Genomic DNA, 14,174 nt, shown 5'->3' with positions numbered 1-14,174 from the left:
TTTTTCATATTGAACATTTTTTTTTTAACTCTGTTAGCTTTCGAGAAATTTGAGTAAGTAGTAACCTCAGCTGCAATTTTTTAAGGAATTTTTTCAGTCTTCGACAGATTTATGTTTTTCCGACCTGTTTCGATTAAAGTCTATCCTGACACTTTCTCTGAGGGGTAGGAATAACTTGGTCTCAATTTGATAGACAAAGTTCAACCTGGTTCTTTATGAAAAAAATATATTCCTTCTTAAAATGTGCACAAAAACCTGTACAAAATTTGAAGAAGCTATAGTCAACAATGTCTGAGAAAAATATTTATGAAAGAACTGAAAGCGGTATCCTTCCTTACATTCCATTCCTGAAAAGGGTTAAAAAAAGATTCAATATGAAAATGACGAACCATAAGAACGTAATTTGTAATCTGCACATCACGATCGCTTTAAAAATCGTGATAGCAACTCTATCACCAATTAAAACGTAAAACTTTTTCGTATCTCAAAGCATATCAAGGTGGACTTAAACACTTACGTAATGAGCTTCCTTTTGGTCGGCCAGCGAAATTCCGAGATCGCGTAAAAATCGCGCGACAAATCGTTGCCGATGATCGTTACAGATCGTCCCTTGCCCGCGACAACTACTATCTTTCTCGAAAGCTCCGATCGGACATTATATAAGCTGCCCCCGATGCCGTCGATCCACGTCTCGTTTTATCTTGAATCGTTATTCTGACTCGACACGAGCAGCCTTGAACTTCGACACGCGGGACGTGTCATTGTCCGAATTGAATTATTTGTTCGCTGCGATTGCGTATCGTTCGCTCGGAGGTGCGCAACGTCTTCATCGATATGTCACCGTGGCACAGTGTTGGTCATTGATCAATCACGTTTACGATCGACTGCTAAATCAATTGAAAAATTAATTGCAATCGGAGGCACGAACTTCAGGTGCTGTAAACTTCGATCGCGATCCAGAAAACGACTTCCATCGAAATTTTCATTAGAATCAAAAATCGAAAATTCAGATTACAATTAACCTATACTGTCAATCGAAGACGCATATTTCAACTACGATTAAATTTCAATTAATTTCAACTTGAAAAGCAACGTTTCCATCGCAATTGACGAATTATTAGATTCTACTTGCGCGAGATAATTAATCCTCCATAATTAACGAATCGAAATTGATGAGTTGAATTTACAAAAATTAAAGAGCTCGAACTCGCCTGGTTTCCAACATCTCGATCGAAGCTTATAACCTTGTCCACGAGGATCAGAGGTTCGACGAGTCCCGTAATTCAGAGCTTCGTTAATTGCGTCGCACTTGAAATCGTATTACGTACCTTGGACTCAGATTTAAAGTTAGAAATTGCGCGGTGGTGTGCGTTGAATCATCGCGAATTGATCGAATTTGACGTTCTCAGGTAACAATGCAGGAGGAAGGTCGTCAGCGGTGACAGGATCGGTTCAAAGGAGCACCGTCACTTCGAGTAACCGCGCCCACTCCGCCACCAGGAGGATCAGTCATCAGCAACGTCAGCAACAACAGCAACAACAGCCAAGGATACCCTTGGGACCCTTACGAAACTCGGATGATCACGTGTCGAGGGCCAACTCGGCACAGGACGTTTGCGACAACTCGAACGACTCGGGGCTTGGCTTCGAGGAACGACAGCAACACCTCACCACCGCAAACGTTAGTGAATCGCACGAACGCAGTATGATTGATAAATTTCAGATTGCCGCCCGTGATTTATCTCGGATGTTATATTTTGGAGTATTCCTAATCGGAAGGCCAGATTTCGTGTGATCAGTGGAAGACGATAAGTTGACACCGTGGTTTACAGTTTGATAAGAATCGTTGCGGAATTATTAACGGTAATGGCTGTTTGTTTAAACGACAATGAATTTTAAAGCATTCTCAAAGAAAGGAACTTCGTAGGTGGGTCCAAGTTAAGACCGGTAATTTCTAATTATTCGTTCATTCGATCTGCGAGCAAATTCTGTTGAAAAATAATTGTGCATCCATGGTGCACGACGTAATATAAAATTGCAAATTAGTGAGCAGAGAAAGATGAACGTGTTTGTTCTGGGACAGAGATGAGCAAAATGTTTAAATAACGAATAGAACCAACACACGGATTTATTCGCGATATTCATTTAACACATCGGCTGCCGGACTAAAACACCTCAAAATTTCTATGAAATTAAAATTTGTCTCGAGATTGTTGAAGGTTAGATAGTTGTAAGATTCGTCGATGAATTTAATTTTTGAACCCTGCCAAATTCACGAATCCTATCCAAATTTATTTTCATCGTCGCCTCACCTTTGAAATCAATTTTTTTATTTCCTTAATGAAAAGTCCTGTGTTAACGTTGTGTGATCGACGTGTTAACTAAACGGTTCAATCGTCACCTATTCACCGTGATATATTTCATTCCGCGATTCACATTCAAAGTTTCATTCAGCGTGTAACGTATAAAGAGGTGTTTATCATTAATTCTGCGCTCGCAATTTGTATCTAGATAAGAATTTTGCCTGTCTCTGGCTGGTAGACACATTGCATGACGTGTTTGCGAAAGCTGTTTGTGTTCGACAGCATTGGAGTTTGTTTATATATCGTAACAACGGGTTATCATCAACACGACAAATCTGCCAGAAGCATCGGACGTGTTTTTATCGACGATTAATGTTCGCGAAAAAGCGTTACGTTGGCGACTTTATCGCGAAATATCGCCGATGTTATCGCGGTCAAAGATGGGCAAAAGTTTGTTTCAATAATAGATAACGGGTAAAAACTATTTATTCGCGACGACAATATAATTTCATTTAAACATTTTAAATTGCAATTTGCATCGAAGAAATGATCGATCAAAAGTTGCTTAACTTTGATAGATGCGTTTGTTATTCTGCTCGAGACAAAGGATCAAGGGTTTGAACAGTGTAGATTTTTTTTATTTAAATTTGTTAGCAATACAGGTTGGGTGTAGATTAGGTCTGGGTTAGGTCGGGCTATTTACACGCATCTGGCAATTTTTTGTTATCGTACGATTGAAAACAGTTTAAACAAGCTCGCGTTCGAACTTATTTTTACCAGGACAACTCCACCCATCGATGTTACTCTCGCGAAGATGTATTAACGAATACAAAAATTTGTATTTCCACTACCGATCCGACTTTTGTTTACCCGGCCACCAGTCAAGCGAGTCGACGCGTGTCTCGCGATAATTGAAGATAAACATTGGCGAAGATACATCGATATATCGAAGAAGACCAACACTTGGCAAGTTAATCGTGACATTCGACGAAGTAGTTACATTTTTAATTACCCACTGTAACAAATATTTCGTTCCCCAATTTAAATTCATGTTTGTACTCAAAGCAGCGCCGATAAATAGTCGTTTATCTTTTATTCATTATTCAAAATTTTTTGTTCAGACAAGAATTTCACCTATCTCTGCTGCATTTATTCGTTCCATCGAAACTCCGTCTCACGCGAGTGGCGTAACCGACAAGGAAGACCCAAAGAAAACCCTCTCTTTCTTCCCCGTAATCTGTCCGAGTGTTATTTTTGTATTCGAACGAAAACAATACACAGTCAACGGCCTCGCGGAAGAAATATCGTCGAAAATATCGGAAGTGCGTGCTGGTATCTGCCGAGAGAGTCTTCGTCGAAGAAGTTGCTCTTTATCGTGTTGCACGGACACGAGGAGGGCGATCTTTGATTGATATCGGCACATGCAACGACAATTTATTCGTCTTCTATTGCGTAACCGATCCGATGTACGAATAAAGCGTAAAATACGTAAAGCGCTCTTACAGATTCCATGATTCTTATATCAAATACACGAATTGCATACAATTGTTTCATGCATTATTCAGTGCAGTTCCGCGTAAAATATTTGTGCATTTAAGTAAAGAAAGAGTCTTTAAATACAAGAAAGAAATAGCAGAAGCAGAATAAATAGAAGAAGTAGTAGAGATAGAAATACAAATGAACAGAAAAGAATTTCAATACGAATTTGAGTAAATAACCAAAATTCAATCCTTTAGAATATTACATAGGTGCTATAATAAGAAAAGTTTTATATACATACAAAGTTTTAATATTGTACTCCTTTAAAAGAGTCCCTATTAATGAATCCTACCTGCGCGCAAAGTTCCATCCGCATCGCCACGTAAGGGATGGTACGTCGCGAATCGGGTCATTCCATCTCCAATCCATCGCTCCACGTCTTCCTCTGCGTGTCTGCGTCAACGAGGTCGCATCGTCCAGCCCTCGAAAACGTTTCCCAAGAGACCATCCTCGAAACCTCTGAAGTCTGATGCTTCCCCTCCGGTTACGCCACTGTCGCGCGCGCACCGACTCGTTGGATCTAATGCGATCACTCGTAACGGGTACACGGGATCATCGTTGATTCGACAACGACCACGACACGGAGCCGGGTCTCTAACGGTAGTTGAACCCGTTGGGCGCTCTGATTCGTTAAATTGAGCCGGCAACTTAACGACTACAGGCACAGACACGAGCGCAACGCGTCTCTATCAATCTGTCGTTGCTTAACAGGCTTGGAACGGCGCCGGTGAGGAGGACTCGAAGAGGAGAAAGATGGACATCAAGCTCGAGTCCGAGGACGCGAACTTCGCCTTCCCCGAGGTTGCGAACAACACGAGCCCCGACAGCAAAACGTCCAGCAGGAGAACGTCGAACGGTATAGGGTTGGCCACCATCTCCAGCAGCAGGAACGGGACCGCTGGAAGAGTCGTCGACGGGCCCAGATCTCGTCCAGGCATGGGTGTCCTCAGCAAGAGGCCGCCCACGGCTCACCATGGACCCATCACTCTCACCTCGCAACTATGTACGTAGGTTATTCCATGTCGAACCGAACTTCCACTTTGAATTTGAAATTTGGGTATGTTTGCGAGCATTTGGAGATGTTTGACGTGGTTGCACGGAAAAGACATGCATTATATGGGTCAGAGAGGAGTCGTTTAGGGTCTACGTGAGGTGGATCGCGCGTTACATCGTGGATTTTTAATAAAGGTCATCCAATCAACCATATACGGGTAACCGACTTATAACAAATATACTTAGCAATGATATTCTTAACACCTAAACAGCTTTCGGTAACATATGCCCCTGCCATGAATGAAACATTCTATGTTGTCCAGCAAAAGAAGGGACCTGCTTATTTGTACAGCTGTTCTTGTGTGGCTTTATTATTAAATAGTGCTCTTCTTACGATATATTTTAAATCACGGAATACACGGTCCAAGGCGCTCTTGGCAACAGCCTGTATCTCTTCGGATTCTTAGTCCGTCGACACTGCGAGATAAATATACAGCATATCGTTTCTGCAGATTTTGTTTGTATCTCCGTGGATGTGTAGTTGATGATCGTGTCATAATATCTGCAAAAACTGTCTGTCAAATGTGTGGTGCTTGTTTCATAGACATTGTACTTTCATTTACCAGTGTCTCGTGAATCGGTAATGCGATATGTCGATATATTAGCATACCTGTAAGTTGCGATCGAAATTGCAAATTAGTTTTTTATCCTCTGTTTTTATATATATATGGGACAAATGAATTCTGAACAGTTTGATCTACGAGTCGAAGAATCGATTTGTTACATCTGCTGTGTATACAAACACTACTTATTTATTTAGCGAGGCAAGAGACTACAGCCCAAATGCTTTATCTTTGTCGTTCGGCCCGTAGATTGAACAGTTGACTTGACCCTCTAGATCGTACGGGATACAAAATTTAATACTTTTCACCTTACTTGAACGTGGCAGGGATTAACTCGTTTTTCACTAACGCGTGGTTAATTGTAACACGCTTTGCGCTGCGTTGATTTCGAATGACTTTCCACTCAAGCCACGTGCCGAACTTACGTTCATAATTTATGCCACAAAATGCTTATAAGACTACAGACATCAATATTATCAAGGAAAAAGGTTAACGTACAAAATGCGGTAAGCATGATAATTATGAGGCAATTAATGATATTATGAAATATTTAGTGATAATATTTCTTTTAATAGCGAACATCGCGAACGGTCTAAACGAATTATTATTAGAAACTGCAATGTCCTTCGCTATAAACATCCACAAGTACCATCCCTTACCAGTTCGACAGGTCCTATAATTTATTAAATAAAAATAAACATTAATTCTTCATACAGAAGTACCATAATTAATGACTCCTAGACACGTTTACATATCGTTAATGACTGCAACGTTATTTTTGCCAATTTTTAATTAATACTCCAAAAAAAAAGTGTCCCATTTGACACAAGACGATCCACGTGCGAAATACGTTGTTTTCGAATCCAGAAGGTCGATTTATCACTAACCCTTTTCCCCGTCGGTTTTATCAAACCGCAAACCGCCAGTTGGGTTTATCGATCTCTCGTCTGGAGTATGTCGTTAAACGCGCGAGTTTGACAATTTACTGCCGTTGATATTGTAGCTTTTTGGCGGAGATACCGGCAACCGAGGTCACAGTCGCGAGGCCTCAGCCAAGAGATAACGTCCCGAGATTTTGTTGGATTTTCAGAGAATTTACAAGCGATCTCGGGAGTGGCGTCGTTGTTTATATTGTTAATTGTAACACCGAATATTGTTAGTTGTAACACCGAAATTTTTCACTCGAGCGTAATCGCATTTCGAGACAGTGATTTCTTTGCGAAGCTCTCGCTCACATCGAGATCTCCGTTAGCAAAAGTAACACGCTGATTTTTATGAAACTTCCAAAACTGTTCAAGACGCGTTATTTTAGTTTTTTTTTATTAGAATTTATTACAATTGAACTGTTCGGTGTAGCTGTCACCTCCCAATATTTCCATACAAACTTACACAGTACGATAGAAAAAATGCGACTGATGCGTAATGATGCTACACTCCATACTATTAAATAAAAAAATGTATATAATTAACCAGAACCACCAAATGTTAGTCCACAAATAAAGCGATCACGATGAACATCTCAAAGCCCAACGTATCAACTTGCAACCATTCCTATTCCTTCACGTTTCAAGTGATATTCTATTTTATTCTTTTTTTTCTTATCGCATTCAGGTAGCGCTTCCGCGGATGGTAAGGCCCAGTTGCAGATCATCTGCCAGCCAGAGCAGCAGCATCGGGCTCGTTACCAGACTGAAGGTTCCAGGGGAGCGGTGAAGGATCGCACAGGAAACGGATTTCCAATTGTTCGTCTGGTCGGCTACGACAAACCTGCGACACTTCAAGTTTTCATTGGCACGGACCTCGGTCGTGTCGCGCCCCATATGTTCTACCAGGCCTGTCGCGTGAGCGGCAAGAACTCGACGCCGTGCGTCGAGCGGAAAATCGACGGCACCATCGTCATCGAGGTGGACATGGACCCGTCGAAGGACATGCTGGTTACTTGCGACTGCGTGGGGATTCTCAAGGAACGCAACGTAGACGTGGAGCACAGATTTCCGCAGGAGGCTGGTATCCTTCAAGGTCGCAGTAAAAAAAAGTCGACGCGTTGTCGCATGGTCTTCCGCACGGCCCTCACGCACCCTGATGGCACCACGGAGACTTTGCAAGTCTGCTCTCAGCCAATTGTTTGCAGTACGTGTCGCGATACGCAATTCGCTTTTTGGACAATGAGTCATACTTTTCATGTAAAAACCAATATTATTGCGTTACATCCTCCTTAAACTCTTCGATATGGTTTATCTAACATATCCTGCTTTGAACGTTCCGCTATTAATTATTTAAGAGTTTTCAATTACGCGATACTTTATCGGTACATAATTAATTTGAACAGATTATTCAAACAATTTACAACTTAACCGATCCATGTATATTAACTCGGAAAACATGGTCGTTGGATAAACAAGTGAAGCTTATTGACTAAAATATCGAAGCATAGAATAAATTTTTGAATTGTAATGTTTGTTTCAGCTCAACCACCTGGTATTCCGGAGATCTGTAAAAAATCACTCACGTCTTGTCCATGCACCGGAGGATTGGAACTGTTCATTCTCGGGAAGAACTTTCTCAAAGACACTCGCGTGGTGTTCCAATTAGACAACGACGACCTATCGAGTAGCTTAGAACCGCACTGGGAGTGCGCGGTCTTACCCGACAAAGAGTTCCTGCAACAAACGCATCTGGTGTGCGTCGTACCCGCCTACAGACGGCAAGATCTGGCCCCCTCGGAAACGGTCTGCGTAAAATTATACGCGGTGTCTTCTGGCAAAACCAGCGAACCCCACACGTTCCTCTATACCGCTGTGTCCACGCCACCCGAGCCATCGATCGGCAAAGTCGAGCCCATAAGTCCACCTCTTTCCACAACGAGCGGCGAAACTACCCTCGCGACGTCCCCTGCAGCTGTGTCTCTGAACACGGGTGTAGCAGCGAACAGTAAGCCAATTTCTACTCCCCGTGAACAATTCATGTATCTGACAAACCTAGTACTTCTCAATTTAACACAATTTATGCATTTTTTCAGCTCTAATGACCCAAGCAGCCGCGGGAGGACCGAGCTTCCTGTCCACCATGCAACCGCAACAACAACCATCTCAAACGACAGAGACTCTTAAGAGCGATCCGAGTCCGCCACCGGTAACAGCGTCTTCTCAAGTATCGTCGGTTATGATGTGGACCACTCAGAGTTCGAATTGCCAGAATTCACCGCCCGACGTAATGATGCCTCCGCCAGCGTTGGTAGCGAATCCAATTCTGAACCGTAGATCTTCGTCGAACCTTCAACTGATCATGCCGGACAACTTGAAGACAGAGGTGATAGACGAGAATAGCGAGAACAGTATGATCAGCGAGAACAGCATGCAGAGCATACCTACTCCGACTGCGAGTGGCTCGACAGGCACGAGTCCGCTGCAGCAGCTGGTTACCGAGAACTCGAGAGAAACGTCCCAGGCTAACATGATCAGATCGGTGCCAGTCACTTCGAACGGCTCCCCTGTCCAGGAAGCGGTGAATCTCCTCGGGGTTGTCGACATGATGCGGAATCAGCATTCGTTGTCGATGGTGACGGCGCATCAGACCACCTACGGAGGTATGCACGAATCGTCTCAAGTCAAAGTTCTAAGTCCTCACCATATCAACAAAGACACTAACCCGATATTGACGACAGAAGGCAGCCCTAACGGAAGTCTTCAGGGTGGCGGTGTCGTTGATCTTCGTATGAAACACCATCAGTCGGAGTTTGGTGCTCTGTCGAACTTCGCCTCGTCGCCTAACGGGCCAGCGTTGCCCGCGCAGACTAATCATAGCCTGGAGAAATACCTGAACGATATCGAATCTAACGTTAAAGAGGTCGAGGATCAAGAGAACGGCTACGTGGCCAATATACAGCAACGAGCTTCCATTATCGCGACAGGACGACAGCCACAGCAAGGACAATCTTCCAGCATGATGGCACCTGCAACTCCAGGCGTAAAGTTGGACACTCTCGTTAATTCCGGGGCGGAAACCCATCAGATGGTGTCACCCCTTCGTACCGTGAACCCCAATAGCAGCACCATGATGACACACGTGAACCCGGTTAGCGATCACGAAACGATACCGAGTCCCCAACAAACTAGAACTAGCCCGACCATCCCTGTAAAGACTATGCTTCTCGAAGCGTTGATGCCGCCCCAAACCGTTCAGCCTATGACGTCGAACGTAGCGCCATCCGTCTCGCCTCCCGCATCGGTGGTGCAAGAGCAGACTGCTGGTGACAATTTACTCACAACCATCAACGCTGCCCTGATGCCGTCGATGCAAGAGCCGCCAGTCACAGCGACATGTACGTCGAACGCTACAGTTACGGTTCCGGCCCATAATTCGTTGCAAGTAACGAACGAGACAATGTCAACAGCGGCTGATCACATTCCCCAAATTCAAGGACTCATTCAGTCGGACGTTGTGGCGATGCAACAAGTCCAGCAAGTGGAGCAGGTTGTCGCGCAGGCACAGCAGCAAGTCGAACAGGTTGTCGCCCAGGCGCAGCAGCAAGCCGTACAAGCTGTTCAACAAGCTCAACAGCAAGTAGTACAGCACGTGGTGCAACATGCGCAGGTTGTTCAGCAGGCTGTGCAACAGGTGCAAGCGGTGCAACAGGTTCAAGCCGTGCCAGCAGTACAGCAGGCTGTACAACAAGCCACCCAGGAGGCAGTGCAGCAAGCGGTGCAACAGGCAACTCAGGAGGTGGTGCAGCAGGTCCAAGCTGTACAGCAAGCGGTGCAGCAAGCGCAAGCTGCGCAAGCTATGCAACAGGCGGTGCAGCAGGACATAGGTTCCATGTTGAATCAGCCTGCTGGCTTTGTCGCCGAGGCTAGCTCTGCCCTCGCAAGCGGAGCAGCGCAGGAGCCATCGCAGCAGCGATTGACGACTGCCGCGGAACAAGCGATCAATAATGTAATTACAAATGCCACTCAGGATATTATCAACAATCGACCTATCACAACAACAACGGCACACGCAATCATCGCAACGAAGAATATATTGAACAGCGTGGCTACTCAAAGCGCGCAGTTAATGAACAGTGCTATGGAAGGTATTTTGCCTAAATCTCCTCCTAGCCAGAACAACATCGTCGAACAAGTCACGAGCAAGTCACCGCCGGTTGCTCTACCCGTGACACCCAACAGACAGAACGTAAACGCACCTATAGCGAACGCGTCTGGCAACGCGGGTGGAACGACGATTAGGAAGCAAGAGGACGGTATGCTGCCTCAGGAGCTTACTTCGATGTCGGAGCACGATCTTTTGAGCTACATAAATCCCAGCTGTTTCGATCAAAGCGGTTTTCTTATGTAGTGGCGCCGCATTCTTGTCGTTAAAAATAAAACTGTACATTGTATTCGAGACGATCGGATACGAAACGAATTCACTAATTCCAGCCAGTTGAGTACGAGAAGTGTATATCCTGGGCTCGGTACGAATTCTATATCTGTGCCACATTGTCGTTTCAGACTTTGTATGTGATAGAAATGAAAATCCGCTTTTGTACGACGAATAATGGACGAAGTTTGCACCATCTTTCTAACGAAACGAAAACTATTATCATGTTAAGTAAGACGGGCGCACGAGAGCGCGACAATTAGGGTTTTCCTTTATTCTTCCTCTTTTTCTACGAGTTGTCGATTGTGATAATTCATTTTATTTATCTCTATCAATGCCTCTTGCGCATCCAGGTGCCTTTTCCCCTATTGTAAAGTATCTCGAATTGGTCTTTCTCTCGCAGTCAAGGAGCATCGTGAATACGAGATTGCGTGTGTATGTGTCCTAATAATCGACAATGTGCTGACCCCACTCAACTCTAAGTGGAGCCACGGAATTGAGTGTAGCAAAAGTTACGTTTCGCTGTACCTTAAAAGTAGACTATCCTGCGGTTCATCGATACATCCGTTCTTTTTGACTTGATTTCATTCTAACAAATGGATCATCTTGTTGTTTGACGTCGTTTCTATTATATTTCTAAGTATAATATATTTCGTATGTTGTTTAATAATTGAATCTTTTTGTTGCTAATTAATACCAATAATAGAATATTATGTGATTGCGTTGATGATGTTATCGATAACTAATAGACAAACGACAGAGAGATTATATTATATGTCGGTATGAAGAATAATTATTATAGAAGTATATATCATTGAGATATATATAATATATATTTTACGTTTACCCAAAGAGAGAAGCAGATGATCGGACAAAGTGAGCTTATTAAAAATATAACGAAGTCTATATTATATATTGTAACAAGTTACGCAAGGGTTCTCCCTTTTGTTCAAGATGAGGGGTGCTATGTACCGCGTGTACGAATACTCGCCAACATTATTTAGTAGGAGACAGATTTTATAATAAAATATTGAAACATTTATTGTCGTGATATGTCTTTGTAGCAAAATATATACATATATATTTTATATCGAGCATCTGTTACGTGTCACGTGTTTTAAAGGGTCGTTAAAAATAAGAGCATGAATGCTACATTAATGAAATAAACAAATCATTGTACTACGTGGTATGTACTTCGTGAAATTATTTGTAACATTTACTGTACACTGTACGCACATCTGTAGCGTTATCAGCTTAAACATTGAAAACGAAAATCATGAGCATGTATTATCATTTTACTTCTGTAAGTTGAATAAATGTTTCACAGCATTGCTTTTTCAATAATTTTTTTAATCAACATGGTTATGGCATTAGTTAATATTGAACAGTAATAAACTATATAACAATAAAAAAAAGTTAATCTACTTTACATAACATTTACAGTTAAGTACTTTACAATTGGGTTGTTTAATAATTTAATAAGTTACTACTTGAAATTAAATAATGTCATAAAATCTGCCATTTTCCTTTTTCGCCTTTTACTTTGCCTTCTTTTAGTAATTTATTTAGATGATGATATATATTGTAGGCTGCTGCTTCCCACATGTTGCTCGCAATTTCCTAAACATACAGAAATTTATATTACTTATTCTGTATTTCTAGTCTGCAATGTTAATTAAATAATGATTGTTACCGAGTATATATGTTTTACAATATCCATTTCAGACATTGTATTACTTCTTGAATTTTCTTGTAAAACTTCTAAAATTTCATTTTCTCTTTTCTGTCTATGTTCAATATAAAAATTAACACTGGCTATTGGATCTCTTATTACTGCCCCATGCCCAGGATAAATTATTTCTGGTTCCATTGCCAAAATTTTGTTCAGTGAAATCATGTAACTATGCAGATCTTCAAAAACAGCGGTTCTCTCTCCAAGAATACAATCCCCGCTGAACAATACCCCATCTTCTTTTAACCAAAGAACTGCATGATCGCTTGTGTGTCCTGGAGTATACTCAACGCTAAGTCTAGCTCCTTCTACTTCCATTATTTGTTTATCCACCAATGCTTCCCAATTAACCAATTTTTCTGCTTCAGTCATGCCATTATCTTCCAGAGATCTGGGTAATTTCCACACTCTACTATTTTCTGTAGGATTTAACATCTTTATCGTATTCAAAACAGGATTTACTCCACCTATGTGGTCACGATGCCAGTGTGTTATTATCAAGTGCTCTATTGTAGCTTTTTCTTCTTCTAATACTTGGTGCAATAATTTTGTATACTCTGGGGCAGTTTCTGAGTCACCTGCATCAATTAATATACGTCTACAAAAGACATATTAAATAACCATACATATTCTTCAACTACATGAAAGTATAAAATTGATAACTGTTACCTGTGTCCAGTGCCAACAAGGTAAGTATTTGTTCCTTGCAATGTCATGAGTCCTGGGTTGCATCCTAATATACGTATTACTTTTTTAGATAATCTTGATATCAAAGGCAAATCCATAAGAGGTTTCATAGTTTAGAGATGGTAAAAACTTTAAATAACAGCTAAATTACTTGTGTACTTTGTAATTATCTGTATACAAACTTCTTTGACGGATAGTGCAATACTGAACTATGATTTCTTGGATGACGATAAAACACGATTGGCATGATATCGTAATTTTGCAATAGTAGATAAACGTCTATTCACGGTTTTTAATAGATGACATAAAACTTTACGATCATCTGAGTACAGATTGATACAGATAATTACGCAAACTGTAAAATCCATGGACCTGCGGTCCGAAATTCATTTGACATAAGTAACAACATCTTGCGGATAAATCCCGAAGCTCGAGCCACTGTATTACATATACAGGGTGTCCCAAAATTCGGGGAGAAGCCGGAAATGGGGGGTAGCTGAGACGTTTCGGAACAACAATTTCCTTTGCAAAAATGTCGGATGGGGCTTCGTTAAGGAGATATTAAACGAAAACCCCGACCAATCAGAGCGTGCGTAGACCGTTCGAGCGGGCGCGGTAGCGAAGGCTACGCGCTGGCGGCCGCGCTTGTACGCGAACAAGTGACTCGACGTGCACCGAAGGACATTGACGCTGCAGCCTAGCGCGTAGCCTTCGCTGCCGCCTAGCGCGTAGCCTTCGCTACCGCGGCCGCTCCAACGGTCTACGCGCGCTCTGATTGGTCGGGGTTTTCGCTTAATATCTCCTTAACGAAGCCCCATCCGACATTTTTGCAAAGGAAATTGTTGTTCCGAAACGTCTCAGCTACCCCCCATTTCCGGCTCCTCCCCGACTTTTGGGACACCCTGTATACCATGAATTTCATGGTATACATATATGTAT

At 42.4% G+C, this 14,174-nt stretch overlaps 2 protein-coding genes across 5 annotated transcripts in view; one reads left to right on the top strand and one right to left on the bottom strand.

The window, feature by feature from the left end:
• Window positions 1-12,145, top strand: part of LOC128886749 (nuclear factor of activated T-cells 5-like) — a 58,302-nt gene extending 46,157 nt beyond the window's left edge. For 2 of the 4 annotated variants that reach the window (XM_054141906.1, XM_054141905.1), the window contains exons 2-6: window positions 1,410-1,681; window positions 4,554-4,845; window positions 7,070-7,588; window positions 7,925-8,389; window positions 8,478-12,145. In XM_054141906.1, the coding sequence (XP_053997881.1) occupies window positions 1,410-1,681; window positions 4,554-4,845; window positions 7,070-7,588; window positions 7,925-8,389; window positions 8,478-10,792 (3,863 nt within the window). In that variant the 3' untranslated portion in view covers window positions 10,793-12,145. The remainder of the gene's footprint in view (window positions 1-1,409; window positions 1,682-4,553; window positions 4,846-7,069; window positions 7,589-7,924; window positions 8,390-8,477) is intronic. The other 2 variants (XM_054141908.1, XM_054141907.1) reach the window with 2 other exon arrangements.
• LOC128886758 (beta-lactamase-like protein 2 homolog) lies at window positions 11,991-13,345 on the bottom strand. The gene is made up of 3 exons (XM_054141922.1): window positions 13,218-13,345; window positions 12,510-13,146; window positions 11,991-12,436 (listed from the first exon to the last, which is right to left on the bottom strand). The coding sequence occupies exons 1-3, from the start codon at window positions 13,343-13,345 to the stop codon at window positions 12,323-12,325; spliced, it is 879 nt and encodes a 292-aa protein (XP_053997897.1). The 3' UTR covers window positions 11,991-12,322.
• Window positions 13,346-14,174: the final 829 nt, after the last annotated feature.

The sequence above is a fragment of the Hylaeus anthracinus genome, unplaced genomic scaffold, assembly GCF_026225885.1.
Source record: "Hylaeus anthracinus isolate JK02 unplaced genomic scaffold, UHH_iyHylAnth1.0_haploid 11985, whole genome shotgun sequence".
Classification (NCBI taxonomy): Eukaryota; Metazoa; Arthropoda; class Insecta; order Hymenoptera; family Colletidae; genus Hylaeus; species Hylaeus anthracinus.
The sequence above is the reverse complement of the archived record's forward strand: the minus strand, read 5'-3'. Positions and strand labels throughout refer to the sequence as shown.